The following is a 20847-nucleotide window of genomic DNA, read 5'->3' on the forward strand; positions in this document are numbered from 1 at the left end:
TCGCAATAAGCGTTTATCGATTGGAAATTTATAGCGTTTACAAAATAGGGAATAGTTTTATTGCATTTTTATTATTTTTTTTTTTTACTAGTATTGGCGGCGATCAGCGATTTTTTTCGTGACTGCGACATTATGGCGGACACATCGAAAATGTTGACACATTTTTGGGACCATTGTAATTTTCACAGCAAAAAGTGCTACAAAAATGCACTGTTTACTGTGAAAATGACAATTGCAGTTTAGGAGTTAACCACTAGGGGGCACTGTAGGGGTAAAGTGTGACCTCATATGTGTTTCTAACTGTAGGGGGGCGGGGCTGGACGTCAGTGATCGTCTTTCCCTATATCAGGGAAGAGACGATCACGGACACTGCCACAATGAAGAACAAGGAAGGTGTGTTTACACACACCTCTCCCAGTTCTTCAGCTCCGGTGACCGATCGCGGGACACTGGCTGCGATCGGGTCCGCGGGTCCCGCGGGCGCCGTCACGGAACTTTAGGAAAAAATAAAATTGTACCTTTACAACCCCTTTAACCACTTCCCGACGGCCGTACGACTTTATACGGCCGCAGGGTGGTTGTAATTGTCTGACTCGCTGTGTTTTTATGGCCTCCGCTCCTCTTGGCAACTGGGGAGCGCGCGTGCCCGCCGCATCACTGAGATGCCGATGCGCATGCCTGGTGGCCGCGATGTCCGCCAGGCACCCGCGATCGGCGGTTACAGAGACAAGGACGTGGATCTGTGTGTGTAAACACACACAGATCCACGTCCTTTCAGGGAGAGAGGAGACCGATCTGTGTCCCTTGTACATAGGGACAGAGATCGGTCACCTCCCCCAGTCAGTCCCCTTCCCCCACAGTTAGTAACACTAGGCAGGGTACACATTTAACCCCTCCCTCACCCCCTAGTGTTAACCCCTTCAATGCCAGTCACATTTATACAGTAATTAGTGCATATTTATAGCACTGATCGCAGTATAAATGTGAATGGTGCCAAAAATGTGTCAAAAGTGTCCGATGTGTCCGCCATAATGTCGCAGTCCCAATACAAATCACAGATCACTGCCATTACTAGTAAAAAAAATAATAAAAAAAAATAAAAAAATTCTGTCCCCTATTTTGTAGGCGCTATAACTTTTGCGCAAACCAGTCGCTTATTGCGATATTTTTTTTTTTTTACCAAAAATATGTAGAATGTGCATCGGCCTAGACTGAGAAAAAAAAAATGTAAAAAAAATTGAGCCATTTAATACAGCAACAAGTAAAAAATATATATATTTTTGTCAAAATTGTCGCTATATTTTTGTTTATAGCGCAAAAAATAAAAAACCACACAGGCGATCAAATACCACCAAAAGAAAGCTCTATTTGTGGGGAAAAAAAGGACGTCCATTTTGTTTGGGAGCCACGTCGCACGACCGCGCAATTGTCAGTTAAAGCGACTCAGTGCCGAATTGCAAAAAGTCCTCTGGTCAGGAAGGTGGTATATGTGCCCAGTAAGCAAGTGGTTAAAGCTCAACTCCAAGGACTAAACCCTCTTTTGGGCCTCCTGCACTGGTTGCGAAAAGGAAAGCAAACAAATTTATGTAGAGCTTCAATCATCACTATATGGCTCGTTCTTTGCCAAAGCAATGCATTGAGCTCTTTATGATTCGAATTACTAACAAACCAAAGTTAACCCTTTTGTGTATTCTTTCTGCTTTCATCAGAGAGGATAACTGCAAAAACTGATAACCTGTAGGGGTGCTGCAACATTAATATCGGAAAGCAACTCAGAGAGCAAACGTGTGCCATTTCCCACTTGGCCCTCATTTTGCGGGGAAAAAAAACACAGCTGTGCTGCAAAGCCGCTGCCAAATATTTGCAGCACAAAAGTGGGCAGGAATCTGCAGTAAACAAGGACTCAAAAATTCTAGCAGCATGAAAAGCCAAATGGCAAGGGTCTTTTTATTACTAAAGCTGCAATATGATTTACATGCATTTTCACTAGAATTTTCTCTTGTATGCATCAGACCTGCATGTCGTTACCAAACATACAGATATGAATTTCATTCCCCTATAAGCAAGTCTATACTCCATCTAATGTCACTGAACTGTAGTCTCGGGGAAGGTAGGCAGGCAAGCTTGCACCTCTCACGTAACCTTGACCCAGTCATACTTGTAATAGATGTCACAGCAAACAAATGTGGGGAAGCAGCGGAGAGCAGGGTAGAGGCTGGATCTCAGACAAATGAATCCATCACTGGGAAAAAAAAAGCAGGCTGTTTGCTCTCGTGCTTTACCCAGGGTGCCCTTGTCCAAACCGGCTGCTGTTCTCCTGTCAGCATCTGAGGACGGATGGCAAGCACAAAGCACTTACGTATTCCAGTCACCATGGACTGTCATACATTATCGGCATCTGGGAATTTGCAATTTAAAGGCAACAACATACACAGTTGAAGAAAATGTAAATGTATTGGTTTTATTTATTTATATTGTCTTGTCGTCCCTCCCCGGACAGCAACTCCATGAAAATGTTCATTGCGTCCTAACTCAACACATACTGTAACATGATTACATGATCCCTGAGCAATTTCTGAAAAAAAAATCCCTTGCTGGAAAAATACATTTGTGATCTCAACCAGCACAATGCAGTAGAGGGATAATCACAGAATGTTGCAGGATACGTTTAATTTACTGAAGTTCACTGGGAGGGTAGAGCTGCAAAGATATCTGGATTGCATACCTTAGAACAGTGTTTCTTAATTCAAGTCCTCAAGGCGCCCCAACAGGTCATGATTTCAGGATTTCCTTCAGATAAAACGGCTGTGGTAGTTATTAAGGCAGTGAAATGGATCAAACCTCCTGTGCAAAATAATGTAAATCCTGAAAACATGACCTGTTGGGGCGCCTTGAGGACTGGAGTTGAGAAACACTGCCTTAGAATACATAATAATCAAGTGGTAAATGGAACCCAGTTAGCAACTCTCCACAAACAAAAAAAGAGACCTGGTGGTGGAATGACCCTTCAAATAATTAAAAAACAGACAGCAATCCTACTGTTTGTGAAGGCCCAATGATTCAAATAGGCAAACGTAGAAAAATTATAAGTATTAATAATTGTGCAGACAATTTTCCTAAGCCTGCATCAGAAAAAAAGAAAAAAACAAAAAATACATTAAAATGCATCGATACCCAAAACTTGTAGCCACCCCTCTCTTGCTCTCTCCTGACTGGGGTTTGGTAGTGAGCAGCAGATATGACTGCAACCAACTTGCACTACCTATTCCAAACAGAATGGGGGGGGGGGGTTTGGTGCTCATGGATGATGTTACAAGGTGGCATGTAAACAAAGTTAGAAACTGAGAAGCACTGAGTAGTGAATGTGTAGAGATTATGTTTAGAGAATAATGTTGTTTAGTATGAAAAAAATATATATTTTTAAATTTTTCGCGGTTGCTGCTGAAGAGATTATTTTTCCTTTTTTTTTCCGTTCAATCAGAAATAAAATAACTCATCTATGGCCAGCCTTAACCATTTGGAGCTTTCCATTCCTGTTCACTTTGCGTGGGTAATAAAGATGAAATTCTGGGAAGGCATAGGCTGGCTCCTAACACTTTAGAGAAAAGGGAAACTATGATCTGCAAATATAAAAAATGTCATCTCTGTTTAAAAAAAAAAAAATTATGCTTGAGCCTAGGTTCACATTGGAGTGATTTGTCATGCGATTTTAGAGATCAAATCGCATGACAAGTCGCAGCCTATTGGCGGCAATGGCACTGTTCCAATCGGTGCGACACCGATTTTGCAAAAGTAGTTCCTGCACTACTTTTGCCGATTTCAGGTGCGATTTCTATAGACATCTGTGTATGAAGCCACACAAATGTCTATCAAGTAGCACCTGAAATCGCGCTTTGAGAAGTTGAGCAAGTGCTCTCTCACCCGACAGGCCGATCCGCCTGAGTTGTCCTCAGAAGGTGCGCTGGTAGATCACCGCTCCACAGCACAGGGACGAGGGTGCTCCACCGGTTCAGCTGGGTTGCCTCTGATCTCCGGGTACACGGACTGGATGCTGGGGTCTTGCTTTCTTCCGGACGGCTGGTCTCTCGGTGGATTTAGGCCCAGGCTTCTGGCCTAACAGCACGGCTGTATTCTGTCAGCAGCTCCGCAGAGGAGAGAAGTGCTGGTCCCGAGAGAGCGAAATCAGCCGCGCCCTTTCCTTAAGTAACCTCCCCCATAAGTCTGTGCGGAGGTATCACGTGTTCCAATAACACAGGGCATTGTAGGAAGTGTAGTCTGTTTCTCCTAAGAGTCAATGGAGTCCATATCTCCTGCTACTTGCAGTCCCACAATGCATAACTTCATAACAGTGTCTAACATATTTACAAATGTGGATAAAGTTCCAGCGGGGATGACCAGTCGTAAGGCTCTGACAGGATGACCCCGCTACAATTAAAACAATTCTTGGTCATACTGCCATATAGGTCTGTGTGTAGATATTTCCTGCCATAGAGCAACAATGCTGTATTCCTGCCCCCCAACTGAAATCAACCAGTCACACTGGTTTCCAATGGAGACAAGTTCTCATTTTAACACACATTATGCATGCATGTTCCACTGCTGTCATTACGAGGAAGTCTTCTCTGAAAAATGCAATGCAGCCATTGCTGGAGAGCATGTAGACAGAGAACAGCTGGAAAGAGGCTGCAGAAGATCAGCTACACCATGGTGTAACAAAGGATACAAAAATTTGAAAGCAATACTTTATTAAGATAAAGCGATATTTATTTATGATACAGAGTGCTTTTGAAAACTAAATGTCATACATTAAAGCCCTGTACACATAATCGGTTTGTCTGATGAAAACGGACCGATGGACCGTTTATCGGACAAACCGATCATGTGTGGGCCCCATCAGTTTGTTCTCCATCGGTGAAAAAAAATAGAACACATTTTCCTACGGATAAAAAACTGATAGAAAAAAAAAAACGATTGTCTGTGTGGAACTTCATCAGAGAAAAATCCATGCATGCTCAGAATCATGTCGATGCATGCTCGGAAGCATTGAACTTAGTTTTTCTCAGCACGACGTAACGGCGTTGGACACAGTCAAATTTTTTGACTGATGGTGTGTAGGCTAGACTGATGAAAGTCAGCTTCATCGGGTATCCGACGAAAAAAATCCATCGGATTAGATTCCATCAGATATCCAAAACGTGTGTACGGGGCATTAGAATTAACATTTACTTTAGGAAATCAAAAAAATATATATATCATACATAGCTTTTATTTTGATCAAAATTCTTTATTAACTTTACTGCCTGGGTGTACGTTTTGCTTTATAGAGTCCACTGCTAATTGTGTATTGGGTCATGGTAAATATCCAAGACTGGTGCAAAGTCAGCTGCCAAATCTGTTCATTTAGCACAGCAAGGACTTGGAGAGCTGTGGGACATGGATAAGAAGTTGTGCGATCATTCCTGTCCCTTTCAATATGTATATACTTGTAGAAGAACAAAGACGCAATCTTTTTGCTTATCCTGCAGCATCTGCACGGTTATCACCCTACTGCATACACTGCCTTGTGCTCACCTAGAGGAGGAACCACTCCAAAGGCATTTTGTAGTACAATAAGATGAAACGGCCTTCAGAAGTGAACGCTGCACCTGCTTCAAAGGCACACAAAGTCTGTGGAACACTAGAATGGGGAATCACAGAGCTGCATTTTGGGTCACTAAACACTGACCTGTTCTTCATTTCCCCTTCAAGCTATTACATTATTCCCTGATGCCAATGGGCTGCAGAAAAAGATCAATATAGTTACACAATACCAAGAGTTATCAAAATTGAAAAAAAATATTACTATATTAGCCGAAATGTGATTTTGAAAAATTATTGTTCTCCATCACACATGTGGGGAAAGAGAGCAATACTCATTCTTTACTATGTTCACCTGATGCTGGCACACAAAACTACTGCATGGAAAAAAGGTTCATCCAATGTTACCCGTATTGGTAGACTTTTTTCAAAGGAGATTGATTAATAATGAATGAATGAATGAATGAAAAACTTATATAGCGTGGCACATGCAAACTAAATCGCCTCTGGGCGCTTGTTGTTTCTGTCTCTCTTGACATCAAAAGAGATGAGTTTTGATCTTTCTTCTGAAGGTCAGGTGGTTTTCCTCCAACCGAATGCTGGTTGGTAAAGCATTCCATAGTCTGGGACCTTGGAGCGCAAATCTTGTTTCTCCTTTGGACTTGAATTTGGCTTTGGGTATCTGGAGCAGATTTTGGTTGGTGGATTTCATGAAGAGTACCATTAATGGATGCTAAAATGATTAAAATATAGGTGTATACAGTAGCTTACATTCCACTCCTGTGTCCCTAAAGCAAAGCTTGTCATAAAAGAAAACGAGAGTTATTGTAAACCTCCCCTTCTAAAATGCTGACCCTCTTGTCTAGGACAAGTATGCAGAGAAAGATTTCAATGCCAACCCTGACTTTCCATGATCCACATACTTGGTATAGTAAAAGTAAAAAAGCAAGAGTCAACAGAAAAAAAAAAGTAATAATAATTTTAGCCAATCAGGAAAGAGGCATAATGACATTGTATCCAGGTACTGAACAGGCAGACTTTGAAACAGAACTTTTGCACAAAGTTTTCACAGCAGCATGCAAGAAAGAAAAAAAAAAAAAAAAGCTTATGCATATGGACTGTCATAGGTAGGATTAAATGGTATAGGTTACCTCACCTTGTTATATTTAATTTGTAATAGAAATATAAAGGAAAATATTTGTGTATACATACAAAAAAGGCATTTCTATATTTTTTTTAATGATCACATACTATCTGTTCTCAGCTGCATAAAAATCAGAGAGAGCCAAGGGAGGAGAAACAACAGTACCCTAATCTACCCAGTGAATGGCTGTGCTGGGGGGGGGGGGGGGACATGTCGGCACAAATCTGATCATTGGAGAGCAGGCTGAGTTCTAAGCATAGCTAAAGAACTGACCACCCTGTACTCTCCTGCCTAGTGTGGTTAGTTTGTAATATGAAAGCAAAGCGAATGGCAGGTTTACAGGTATTTCACACAAAGCTGTAGAGATACATTACAAAGAGAACATTTTTATTAAAGTACATGGTACAGGAGGCACATATCGAGAATATGAATTTTGGGTTAACATATTCCTTAAGCAGCAAAAAAAAAAAAAAATAACCTGTGTCTGCATTATGTTTTTGAAACTGTTCAGAAGACATGACTAGGAATGCTACAGGTTTGGCCATGGGCCCCATCAATTAGGTTCCCAGCTAATCAATCAAAAATCATAATAACCATCCTTTACCTGCAGACATTCCTCTTTTTACTTCCTCATGGTTAATTTTTGCTCAGAAGTTGCTCTATTTCTTCTCTGTTCTGTTCACTTCCTGCTTGTCTGATTTTACTGACCACCATGATGGGAGGCTTTACTGCGGTGGTCAGTAACGTGCTCACCCCCTCCTGGGAACTACATCTGTGTGGCAGGATGCTTTCTACGTGTTAGCGACCTCAAGGAGGTGTGAATTACTGGGCGTGCCGCAATTCATACTGGGAAATGTAGTTCTTACATGATCGAGCGATGCAAACCAGGAAGTGAATGAGCGAACAGAAACTAGAACGCCGGAGGTGATATAGATGAAGGAATTTAATAGGTATTTACTTGTTTTTGAACAGAATCATTACACTATTCTGTCTGTCTACCTTACACACATTAATTTTAGGCAAAAAAATGGTTTTACTTTACAACTCCTTTAAGGGAAAACAGATTTTTGTTTTTTCCGCCAATCTCAATGTCCCTTACATGATAAAACTGGCACCAAGAACATCTAGCTGCTCTCCCATCACTAATTCATCAACATGTATGGCTGGTTAATATAAGATCACATGGTAACAAGAATTTCGAGAAAATAAAAATATTCAATGGTGCCCACACATTCAACCACTGTCCAATATCTAATGGTCCAAATTAAGACATCTTGTTCTATAAGGTTGCATGTAATGCTTAGTGGCAATAATTTGGTTAAATATGCTCTAGTATGAAAGGTGTGCGCCACTGAAGATTGATTAGAAGTTTAATGCAAGTCGCTTTATTTTCAATATTTTAGGCTTTCATATCGAACTGGGCAAGACACAGCAAACTGCGACACATGCAGGAACAGCGCATGTATTATTTACAGGTAAGAGGCAGACATTTAAAACTTGTGGGAACCTTGAATATGCCCAATGATTGTAGTTCTATAGCTAAGCAATAAGAATAGATTCATAAACTGCAGTGAGTCATTTTGTTCTCGAAAGGAAGTATGTTTAACTTTGACCAAGTGACATCACTAAAACATCCATCACGTTTCAGACATCCATGATGTGGCCAACTCAAACTAACCACAGGATGTGAATATTGATTGGGCAGCTTTGGTAGCCAGCATTAGGCTTGTCTGTTATGGTTAAATCAGAATAGATTGTATATTGCTAGAATTGGCTTCATTGATAAACTGCTGACCCACAAACACTAGATATTAACATTTTACTGAGAATGGGACATGGTCAAATACTTGCACAGATATGCATTCTCATATAACTATAAACCGTGACATAACTATACCCCATAACAGCCCAAGCTCCAGATATGGAATCTAGGGGTTGGAGGGAGCTTCATTAAAAAAAGCCGTTGAGCATATTGAAGGGATAGTTCATCTTATTAAAAAAAAATATATATATTATATACATATATATATATATATATATATATATATATATATATATATATATATATATATATATATATATATATATATATATATACACACACATACACACATACATACATACATACATACACACATACACACATACATACACACACACACACTCTATGCAGTCTAAAAACACCATTCCATAATGCTAAATGAATCAGATAAAAAAAAAAAAAGAATGCATTTATGGTCTTCCCATAGGCCACTTGTACATTGAGCAAAGCTTGCCCCAACTGCTTCTAAAAGTTGTCACAGTTCCATCCTGTCCTCTTCTCAAGGACCAGTCAGCTGTCAGTAAGAGTGCCCCTAGTGGTACAAGAGTGGGTGCTGTCCTGAGTCCCACACATGCACAACACTATTATTGCCACAGATTACATCAGCACCTACAGCACTCACTCTCCTGTCGCAGCTGCTGAGCTCATCTGATCAGCAGAGAGCACAATGCGCATGTGTGGGGCTCAGGAGGACAGCACTCGTTCGTGCCTGAACTGTTCATGCACAATTAACTTACAAGTATGGAAAGAGCATAAATGCATATTTTCAAAATGAGGTGGTGGGACAGAGGGGGGGGGGGGGGTTGAGGGCACTTCTATCAGAATAAAATAGCACAGTGAGGGAGATTCCTGTATCCACATCCCTTGTGTAAATGAAGGAGTCACAGTTTTTTTTTGTTTTTGTTGAAAAAACAAAAAAAAAAAACAACTTGCAGCGTATACCCAGCTGTAGAATCTGTACTAAAGCTTTGAGCACATGGGCTGAAAATCTGTCAAAACCAGCCAGTTCAGAAGGAAATGTGTATACAGCTCGTCTGTTCTATAGAAGCCGGTCTAACAACCAGCTTCTGTCAAATGGGCATGTTGGAAAACCAACATCTGCCCCGTATCCAATCAGTGCTGGCAGCCATTGATCAGTGTGTTCTGAAAAGGGGGGGTGACTTACTGTCAAAGCATAAAGGCACAGTGGGGGAGATCTCCACACTTGCATCTCTTTAGTCTGCTGGGTTGAACAAAAAAACAGCCATCTAGTATGTACCAGGCTTTCGGCCCTGAGATCTGATATGCTAAAGAACTGCTGAGCTATTGAGGGCAGAGTCGTAGTTAGCTGATAAAGAGAACTGCTGATCTTCCCTTGATAACATACAGTATATTCAGAGTATTGGACCCAGTTACTGTAGTGACTATGCAGGCATATCTCTTGCTGGCCATCATTGTTTGAAACATACTTTATGTTAAAGTAGAACTATAGGCACATTTGTTTTTTTCTTTTGGATAGAGTAAGGGAGGGTTATAACTTCTTTTAAATTTGTCTTTGCCATCTGTGTCCTATTAGGGAATGTCCCTTCACTTTCTGTCCCATAACCAAAACAGGAAATTCAAGGCAATCCCTGAAAATTAGGGGAATCCCTTGGGGCACCCAAGGTCCCAAAATAGGGGATTTTCCTTTACTTTCAATGTAAACGATAAACAGGAAAAATAGAGAGAGGGAGAATCTCCCCAATGAGGATACATACTGCAAAAACTGAGAGGTGTTCTAACCTATCTCCACTCCACTACACACACAAAACAAAACAAACAAAAAAACATACACACAATGGTTTTGCCTTATTCCCCAGTTAAAAAATAATAATACCAAAACACAACTCTAAAGACACTAAATCCATATCCGCTCAGCACAGTGTACAGGAATATATATATTGCAACATCATTCAAATAAAAGGTCTCCAAGGGGCAAAGGTTAGCAACAAATAAAAAAGACTAATGCCGCATACACACGATCGAAATTTCCGACAAGAAAAGTTTGATGTGAGCTTTTGGTCGGAAATTCCGACAGTGTGTAGGCCCCATCTGACTTTTTCTGTCGGAATTTCCGACAGCAAAAATTTGAGAGCTGGTTCTCAAATTTTCCGACGGGAAAAGTTCTTGTCAGAAATTCTAATCATCTGTATGCAATTCCAACGTGCAAAAAAGACATGCATGCTCATAATCAATTTGATGCATGCTCAGAATCATTGAACTTCATATTTCTTGACTCCTCGTAGTGTTGTATGTCACTGCGCTCCTGACGGTCGGAATTTTATGTGGCCATGTGTATGCAACACAAGTTTGAGCCACAATTCCATCGGAAAAAAAATCCACTGTTTCCGTGTCGGAATTTCCGATCGTGTATACGCGGCATAAGAAACAGTTGTAAAAATGCCAAAAGGGCACAGCTGCTAATAAAAAGCAGTGTCTAAAAAACCCAGAGAATTACTATGCATTGGTAGAAGGGGGATCAAGCCATGGGTCCCATACTTTATCTCACCCACGAGACAAGTAAGTGGCCTTATAAAAGGGGGACAACGGTATTGATCAAAGATTTCAAAAAATTCAAGGTGGGGGGCATCCTTCCATTTCCATTTTAGGGTGATGCCCTTAGTTATACTTCAAGATCAGTAACTATATTGTCACAGTTGGCACTGTCAGATGTCACAGATCGATGTCCCCAGAGGCCCCATCAAAGTTTTGCTATGGGGCCCTATGATCTGTAGGTATGCCCCCCATTTGTGTGTGTATTGTACGCAAGTATGGAAGGTTTAGACCTTGTGTCAAGTTTTCATCATTGTGACCCTAGCTGAATTTTTTTTAATATCCAAAACTTACAGAAGCGTTGACATGCCTGGTTACCCCCAATGCTATTTGGTTGGACCAGCAAATTAAACCACAGAGCGCAGCAGGGAGGGGGCATGAAAACACATCTGGAGGTGTGTTAAACACTGAAGGTTCCCTAGGCACTATAGCAAAGATCACCAGTGTGGATGGTGGGGTGCTCAAGTGTATTTCAGCAACAGTATCCAATTGAAAATTGTTTCAGGCTTTATTGCGATGTGTCCCCTTTTGAGATTTCACCTTACCCCCCTTGTGTGATCATTCAGGCAGGAGGTGAGAGAAACAGGAAAACCTGCCAGGAAGGTGAGGAGTTCAAAATAACCGAGTTGCTGATCACAACCCACTTAGAAAAAAAACATAACCTACTACCACAGTTCAGATCAATGAAAATTAGATTATCTGCTCAAGGTTACTAAATTCTAAACCTTGCTTTTGCCCAATTAAAGAGAGTACAAGAATACTAGCATCTAAAACCAACCACATAACCTCAACATATTGTTAGAAAACCACAACCCTTAGGGTTCCAAGTACTTGGAAAACATTATCTAAATAAATTATTTTCATCCTGCTTGGGTTTACTTTTAACAACCAAAGTCAGCAGAATATTATATTTAATAATTTTTTAGCCGCGTTTTTGCACAGTTTAAAAAGTCACCGATGTAAAAAGCAGGAAAACGAATCTGCCTAAAAAGAAGCTCATGTACTCTTTTGAGCTTCAAGCATTTAGCTTAAGGCTACAAAATGCTCGCACATGAACAGTGGCTATTTAAATTAATGGGATTTCGCTTGTTGTGCGTTTTCAGCTCCAGAAACACCCAGGTGTAAATGCAGCCTTAATCCCCCTCTCCCATTAGAGCCCTCTGCATAAGTAAAAACATAAAAAAAAGAACTGTGTAACCCATACTTTTCTTAAACATATTACAACTATAAACTGTCAACACAGACAACATTTCTCCTAACCAAACTCAATAGGCTTCAAGGCATAGTTCACCTTTATTAAAAATGGCCTATGCAAGTAGGGGATGCCTGTACATAAAATACAAGCCATGCAGCTGCTACAGAGGTTGAATAACACCCTTGCTATAGGTGTTGGCTATATACAGTATCTCATGTGAGTACACCCCTCACGTTTTTGTACATTAACTACTTTACTTTGTAGCAAAGTGCAATTTCAATTAGCCATTTTCCCTCCCCGGTGTCATGTGACTCATTCGGGTTACAAGGTCTCGGGTATGAATGGGGAGCAGGTGTGTTAAATTTGGTGTTATCGCTCTCACTCTATCATACTGGTCACTGGAAGTTCAACATGGCACCTCATGGCAAAGAACGCTGAGGACAGCAAATTTACACTGTTATAACAAGCTGTACATTACTTTTCTACAATGTAAAGTGTAATTTCTTCAATGTTGTCACAATCAAATATTCACAAAAATGTGAGGGGTGTACTCACTTTTGTGAGATAGTGTATGTACCTCCTGAAGCCTGACTAAAAATGGCATCCCATCCTGCCTTGTTGATGGGACATTACTAAAAAGAGTCCTAGCTCTTACTGTTCACCACCACCATCACAGGAGTGAGCTCTTTCTCAGACTCAAAGCCTTCACATATGAATTCTCTCCCCAGTCGCAGTTGGTCTGAGCTCAGTGTTCAAGAGTTCGCTCCTGTGATGGTGAAAACAAACGTTAACAGCTGGGAGTGTCTTCACAACTCCTAACAAGGCAAGCTGAGATGATGCAATCTCTGGGAGTTTTTCAGTCAGGCTTCAGGAGGTACATAAATGGCCTACACGAACAGCAAAAGGTATTATTCAACCCTGGTCAAAACTGCACAGATTGTTTTTATCTAGAGACTCCCCTTACCTGCAAAGGCAGTTTATTAAAGGCATGCATGAATCTGTGAGAGGCGTTGAGAGGAAACCTGCCCTTACAAACACAGAAGACTTCAGTGTTTACACGTTACAGTAGTGAGCAGAGATCTAAGGGCAGGAGCCAGAGATGGCAGAATGGAGTGCTGACACGTTTCTGCTGAGAAAAAGCCCTGGTTGCAAGGGCAAACTGAAATGGCCTGGTGGGCCATATTCAGCCTGTGGGCTGTGTGTTGGACACACATGCATTAGGAGATCAGATCTGCATATTGCATTTAAATAGACAAAACTGCTTGTTATTATTAAGAGATCTCAACATATCTACCCTGAAATATCAGACCGGTTTTATATTAGAGTGACGTTCTTTGTTAAAAAGGCCAGAAAACCGAGTTTCTAAAACATTATTAATGGCAACCAATCAGAAAACCTTTTGGTTTTCAACCTTTGTTACCAATACTGCCTTCACTAATTTCAAAGCATAAGTTTGTTGTGTCCAACTACATAGAAGAATAATAACTTACGGGAACTGCTATAAAATGACAAACTATGCCTTTTCCCCCTATTATAATTAGCACATTATAAAGCTTAAAAAATCTAAACCTCTTAATTACATCTTCCCGCAGCAGGGCACATGAAGTACCAGATTAGAACATCGTAGGTGTAATTATTCTGACTACTGGATAGATAAATAAAATTCCAGATCAATAATATGCAACCTTTTCTGAATTACCATGGCAGCTGTTAGAGCCCAAGTCATTAGACCAGGAATGTCTCGTTAGAGGAGTCCATAAACATTGGCTTAGGATTTCTATTCTTTTTACACAATATGCACACTCTGCATAAAGAGCCACAATGTATTACAGTGGAGGAGAGTTTAATTGATATAGTGGCAGATTTTCATTACTGCTGCTCTATATGTTTACACATCCCCTTGCCATTTGGTCTGTTTACATCAGGACTGTGGGGTGGAGGATGTCTTTGCAAGGGAATTTTCTCTTAGCACTGTGACTTTAGCCATCATCCAATCATTTACATGCACAAATGTTCCTTTTTCAATTTCCTTGCACTTAATTATGTATTTGTAAAGTGAATTTTGACCACATTTACCAAGCAAAAAAAATGTAATCAACCCATTAGAGCATAGCCCCATATTTACCACTTTTCCCTGCTAAATATTACTATTCAATTCTTATTTTCTCCAGCAAAGTGCTCACTGGCATCACAGGACAAGTGACATCAGACCATTGACACATTGACACATTGACATAAGCAGCATTGAAACTCCAGGCAAACAGCTAAATACACAAATTAGATCCAATTATAGGAGCAGATTTACCTGCCAAAGGACTGGTATCTATGTTCATCCAGTCCTGAGATATGTACAGTCCTGTCTGGAAAGAGGAAACACAATTTTTCTCTGCTAGATTTTAAGCATGGGTGAAATTGTGTCACCGGTGCAATAATCAATTGTGTACAAAAATATATTTTTTTTGTGGTTATTCTAAATATTGGGTCTGCTACAGTCACAAATTCTCCACCACGGTAAGTGATATGCAGTATGTTATTTTTAGTGGATAAACTGCACTAACCCTGTGCTAAAAAAATATAAGTGAATATACTGTGGCGGTGAAAGATCAGCAATTATTCAGACTCATAATTTAAACCATGGATGCAATAAATTCAAAAAAATCCCCCAAAAATATATCAAACACGAAAAAAAAAAAAAAAGGTAAAGCCCCCTGCTTTAATCACAAATAAGTGGTCCAAAAGCCCTTCTGGGTTGATTGCGATACTGTGTAAAACTTCCACCAATCCGTGTTACACCACCACCTTCCAAAATAGACACTCAAAAACCACCTTAAATGAGCCAGGATCAGCTGTTTCTCATCAGAGTGTATTATAATCTGTCTGGGATTTCCCAACTGGTCAATCAAATGAACGCTCCTTGCTGTTTTCACTTTAGGAGGATTTTTAGAAACTCAAAAAACATATGACCATCATTGCGCAACGTCCTTATGCTTTTAGTAAAAAACAATCTTAAAAAGTGTTTAAACTCACATGGTATAGTGCCTTAGGGCTTGTGTTGTGCCGTTCCGTCTTTGGGAACCGGCGTGCGCTGCAAGCCTAGTTTTTGTGCAAGTTCAGTACAGGACATGATGTTGGCATTACCCAGAAGCCTCTACGTCAGGGGTGCGCAACCTTTTGAAGAGCAAGGACCACTTAAGCAACTTGGTAACCAATCGCGGGCCATTATGAGTGGAGCGGGCAGATGACAGGTCACGGCTACTCTATAGGCTCTCCGATCCACCCAGATGGAAGGGGACAAATTCCCTTCTGTTTTTTGGATTGGAGGTAGGTGGGCGTAAACAGACATCTGTAGCTCTATAAAGGTGAATTGAAGGTCCCATTTGGTCGGGCTGATGAAAAGGGCCTAAGACTGCTTTCACACTGATGTGCTGCGGTTTACCCACACTGCGGGTGCATTGTAGTGCACCTGTGTCTATCCTGCACTTTGCTGCACTTAGCTGCACTTTGCCATAGACTCCGCCTGTGGCACAATCCGGCGCTGTAGAGGAAGCATCGGCTTATGGGGCTTTGCTCTGCAGCCACTTTCTTCCCCTACCACCGGCTTCATTCACAACACTGATGCTGTGGTATGGCACGTTGACAACCTGCGATCTGGGCTTGCCAAACCGCCATTCCAGAGCAAGAGGTCGTGGGCCACTGGTTGGCCACCCCTGCTCTACGTGTTTCGCATCCAATCATGCGTCTTCAGGAAGCTTCCTTTTTTCTCTTTTTTTCTTGTTATTTGATATATGTTTTTTTTGTATTTTTTATTTATAGCATCCATGCTTTAAATTATGAGTCTGAATAATTGATGATGTTTTACAGTCACAGTATATTCACTTATTTGGTTAGCACAGTTTATCCACTAAAAATAGCATACAGAGATTAAGCATAACTAAACAGGAGGAAAAAAATATATGCAACACTGTACATTGCATCTTACCAGTCCTTAGACCAGTGTTTCTCAACTCCAGTCCTCAAGGCGCCTCAACAGGTCATGTTTTTAGTTTTTCCATTAATTTGCACAGGTGATTTGATCAGTTTGACTGCCTCAATAATTACCACAGTCGTTTCATCTGCAAGAAATCCTTAAAAAATTACCTGCTGGAGCAACTTAAGGACTGGAGTTGAGAAACACTGCCTTAGGATAATGTGACTGCATTATTTTTTCACACTAAGAACCTTCTTCGAAAGTACAGAAAGGCCGATAAACTTTACCTGAAATTCAGTGTATTTGTTTTTTTTGGGACGAACTGGGGGCAAATCAATTTCTTGTGTAAACTACTAATCGCGTGTCTTCTCTAATGGAGATGGACAAAGGCAGACATGTTTGAAGTTCAAAGAAGGAAGAGAAGGGCACACCGAACTTGTGCATTTTAATAACTAAACATTGCCAAAGATCATGGCTACTCACAAAACAGGTTAAAACGCAAGCGTATTCAAAACTTCGTCAACAGGGAGAGATGCCTCCTGAAGGCCTTCTACTGAAACCAAACAGCCGGAGGGTCCAGGCAACATATATTACAGCCGTAATATATGTCGTCTGGACCCTCCGGCTGTCTGGTTTCAGTAGAAGGCCTTTAGGAGGCATCTATCCCTGCTGACGGAGTTATGAATACGTTTACATTTTAACCTGTTTTGGGAGTAGCCATGATCTTTGTACATTTTAATAAACTAAACATTGCCAAAGGTAATGCACAAGGTCGGTGTGCCCTTCTCTTCCTTCTTTACATTTTAGTCTCAAGAATACCCATTATTCTGAGAAGGGCAGCAAGACTTTTGGCCATTCCAACGGAAGAGTCTGGTTGTACCATAAAGTGATCGAGCTACCGAGTGCAGGAGATTGTCTATGTTTGAAGTTCAACTTGGATGGCAATCATGGATTTTTCAACAGGTACAATAGAGAAGTGAGTGTACCCGCAAGAAAGACATACAGGTCTTGTCCCACCCCCAGCATGTGACTGGACAGTGAAAATATAAGCATCAGGCCAATGAGCTGTTTTCTCTATCACTCTGCTCCTATCAGAATGCTTCTTGTTAGCATTTCAGCACAACTGTTTGGCTCATTTTGCTGCTTCTCCCTCTGCCAGTCTAAACTCTACTGTATGAGGGCTGCTACAGATAAAAAAAAAGTTGTATTGATTGAAATAAAAAAGTTAATGATGTATTAATGAACAAAGAACTGCATTAATGTGCCTTTTAGACTTGCCTTAAGTGCAACTTTAAATCCCACTATGGAAACCTTGTATTGAAGACTATGAAGTTTGTATGCTCTCCTTGTGTTGCTGAGGATTTCCTCAGGTATCAGGCCTCCTCTTTTAAAAACAGATAGGTTAACCTACTAAAATGAACATAGTGTGAGTGTGGTATGGGGATACTAGAATTACTTTCATCAGTTTCTGCCCTAGATAAACTTATGGTCTCTGTACTCTATAAACCACTAAGTAGCAGGATTTTTGCCTAGAGTTTTGCTTTAACTCAAACTGCATTGACATTCCCTAATGGATATCGTCTGATTGATTCCATACCTGGAATAGGAGCATATGTTGGACTAAAGATGGTGTCTAGTTTTTCATTATTTATTTTATCAGAGAGTTAAGCAATGGCAGACAGAAATCTGTACGTTTTGATCTCACATTTAAAAAGAGAAGGATCAGAACCGTGTGCAGCAATTACTGAGCATTAAACGTCAAAAGAAATAAGTACACTTTCAACACAAGTCCCCAAAACTGCATTAAACGTTAAAAGCTGAAAAACTGAGCTGTGTATGCTGTTTGACAACTTTTAAAAAGCACCTTAAATCTAACAACCAGTTTATTTTTTTCTTCAAAGAAGCCCTGTACAGAGTGAAATACGGAAATTGCCATGGCTGATCTCTCTTCCAAATGCCAAGTGCTTGATTGTCTCTGGTTTCAATATTTTTACTGACTAGCAACATTTGGCGAGGGTGGGTTTGAAATCGTGTAAGTGCAGCTGAACTCACGCGATTTCAAACCGGCATTTCAGTCTGACTTTCGGGGGCAATTTGACAGACATCTGTGCAGGTTCTTCAGGCAGAGATGTCTATTGAAATCGCCCCCGAAGTTGCCAAAAGTAGTGCAGACATACATTCTGAATTTAAATTGGTGGCAATAGGCTCTGATTTGGCATGCAAATCGACATATCAAATTGCCCCAATGTGAACGTGGGCTCAGAGGAATATCAGCTATCACTGGGCCCCACAAGACAGCCAAGCACCCACCATTTCTGGTTAAAGTCCACCTATTTCTCAGTTTCCTTTAACGTACATATGAGCCAAATCATTAAAATCTCATGGATGTAACATAAAAAAAAAAAAATTTTTCAATAGTTTTAAATCGGCAGCCTTGATTAAAAATAATCTTTGGTGATCTGCCATGAAAGTATAAGCAGGTGCTTACTGAGGTAATACGTTGTTGGCTGTGCTCATTACTTCTGGGTTTAATGTATTTTCTTCTATGTGAGCTGCAGTTTCATTTTAATGTTGCTGAGCAGAAGTGGTGTGGTTTGGTGGGTAAGGGTTAACTTTGCTAGCCAGGTTTTCCTGGGCTTTTCTGAAGAGTGCCACCCCCCTAATGGACAAAGCATATAAAAGGAGAACTCTATTAGGTCAAGGGCTTGAGGTTGCTCTCACATGAGAAGGAGAGGGCTGCTGAGGATGGAATCACCACTTTGCTACTTTTATCACCCCTTGTGGGAGTCGCGGTTCCAAGGGATATGGACTTTGCTGCTAAATGGACTTTCTCACCTAATCAAGGCCTGACCACCCCATGTGGCACAAAGGAGCACCAGAGACACATAAAAAGGGCACTTGGGGGACTTAATACGGTAATGTGTATGGAAGATGTTGCTGAGAACTTCATCCATTAAATTTAACTACTTCAGTAAAGAACTTCATTGTTAAACCTGGTTGCCTGATCTAAAGTCACTAAATGGTTGCACGCAAGACATATCAAAGACATTGACTTGGAAGGGGAATGAAGATAAGTCAGTGTGGACACATTAGAAGGGTCTAACCACTGTGGATGGAGAAGAGGCTGTACTGCCTTTGCTAGGGGGCAACCGGAATAATGTCAGGTGCATATGCAGCTAGCCAGTAGGCATGGGAGGGGTGATGGAGGGCCTTGGTAGAGAGGGGGTTTGCGAGCTTGGCCCCTTCCCTAGCAAACTGTGTCCCACATACAGGCACCAATATGGCAGCACAGGGTATCCCATGTACCTAGCTGGAAGTGTCACAGAAGAGAAGCAGAGAGAGTAGGAGGCCTAGGGAATGAGATGAGGAAGCTCTGGAACATGTAAAGAGATGATTTGTGTGTGTGTCAGGGAAAAGTTTCAAAATGTCACTGGGAGTGAGGCGACATATTGGACTGTACTGGTGGAGTGGGGTACAGGCTCCACAGTACTCACTCGGAATTGCTGCATCCATTGGGAGAGGTTATGGGAGTAAAACATACACAAAGAGTTAACTGTGCAAGAGGAACAGGCTTGCTTCTAAGTCCAAGCGCTGCCTTAAAGGTTTCATGTGACCATGGCCTCAGCCTGTAAGTGCAGGCATTAGCGAGCACAAGCGAGTCCCCAATTTGACTGTTAAGCCCCACCAATAACAGTTCCTGTTCAGGCACTTCTTGACATAAGGTGACATGCTATATATCTCGGTCTCCCAGTTGTGCTCCTTCTGTTTAACTCTTTGACATGGGCAGATGGAGACTGCAAGGGCCTTTCAACACAACATGAAGGTATGGTCCACTTTTTGTCTCCATCAGTAAATGCACTTTGAGAAATGCAATGCAGTCACTACTGTTGTACATGTGGTCAGGAAGTGGCTGAAAGACTGCAGGAGACCAGAAGCACTGAGATGCAACAAATGATGAAAAACAGATGGAAATAAAGGTGTTTTATTAAATACAAGATGGTAACAGTTTATGATGAACTAAATATTATTCAGATAGGGTTTACATTTAGTTTATAAGGGATAAGTGGGAATTTGCCAAGTTTTATTGTTATCCTGGTGATAATTGCACCATCCAATTTTTTTTCTTCATGGGCATCAGACATTAACCTTCCTCAATCTATGAAAATCTTAAAAAATAGGCTGGTGATGGGCATAAAATATATGCATAAGCCTTTTTGGGCGCATGGTTGAGTGGGGAAGGATTAGAAAACCTTCAATAAGTGTTTATTGCTGTCTGTGTCCCTGCAAGGGAGATGCACCCCTCCTATCTGTCCTAGAGATTATTGTCACCAAGAAACAAAGTGATGGTAAATACAATAGGCTAACATTGTCACCAGAACATGAGGCAAGGGTAAATCTGTCAATGATAATACTTTTTATGACAGCCAAGAGAGGTAATCCCTTTACTTTTTAGAAGACTTATCTTATTGCCAGGATAAAGAAAGGAATCTTCCCCAGTTGGGCACAGATAGCAAAAAATAAACTGACATGAGTTTTAATCTTACATCATCTATTCGAAGCTTTAAAAAAAA

General features: G+C 40.9%; 2 protein-coding genes across 3 annotated transcripts in view; one reads left to right on the top strand and one right to left on the bottom strand.

Annotated features, from left to right (window-relative positions):
• DOCK1 (dedicator of cytokinesis 1) overlaps positions 1-20847 on the bottom strand; it is a 529562-nt gene that overhangs the window by 273095 nt on the left and 235620 nt on the right. The window lies entirely within an intron of this gene.
• Positions 1-20847, top strand: part of INSYN2A (inhibitory synaptic factor 2A) — a 67961-nt gene that overhangs the window by 44286 nt on the left and 2828 nt on the right. The window contains exon 3 of the mRNA XM_040361425.1: positions 8125-8196. Within this exon, the coding sequence (XP_040217359.1) occupies positions 8125-8196 (72 nt within the window). The remainder of the gene's footprint in view (positions 1-8124; positions 8197-20847) is intronic.

This window comes from Rana temporaria, chromosome 8 (genome assembly GCF_905171775.1).
Source record: "Rana temporaria chromosome 8, aRanTem1.1, whole genome shotgun sequence".
NCBI lineage: Eukaryota > Metazoa > Chordata > Amphibia > Anura > Ranidae > Rana > Rana temporaria.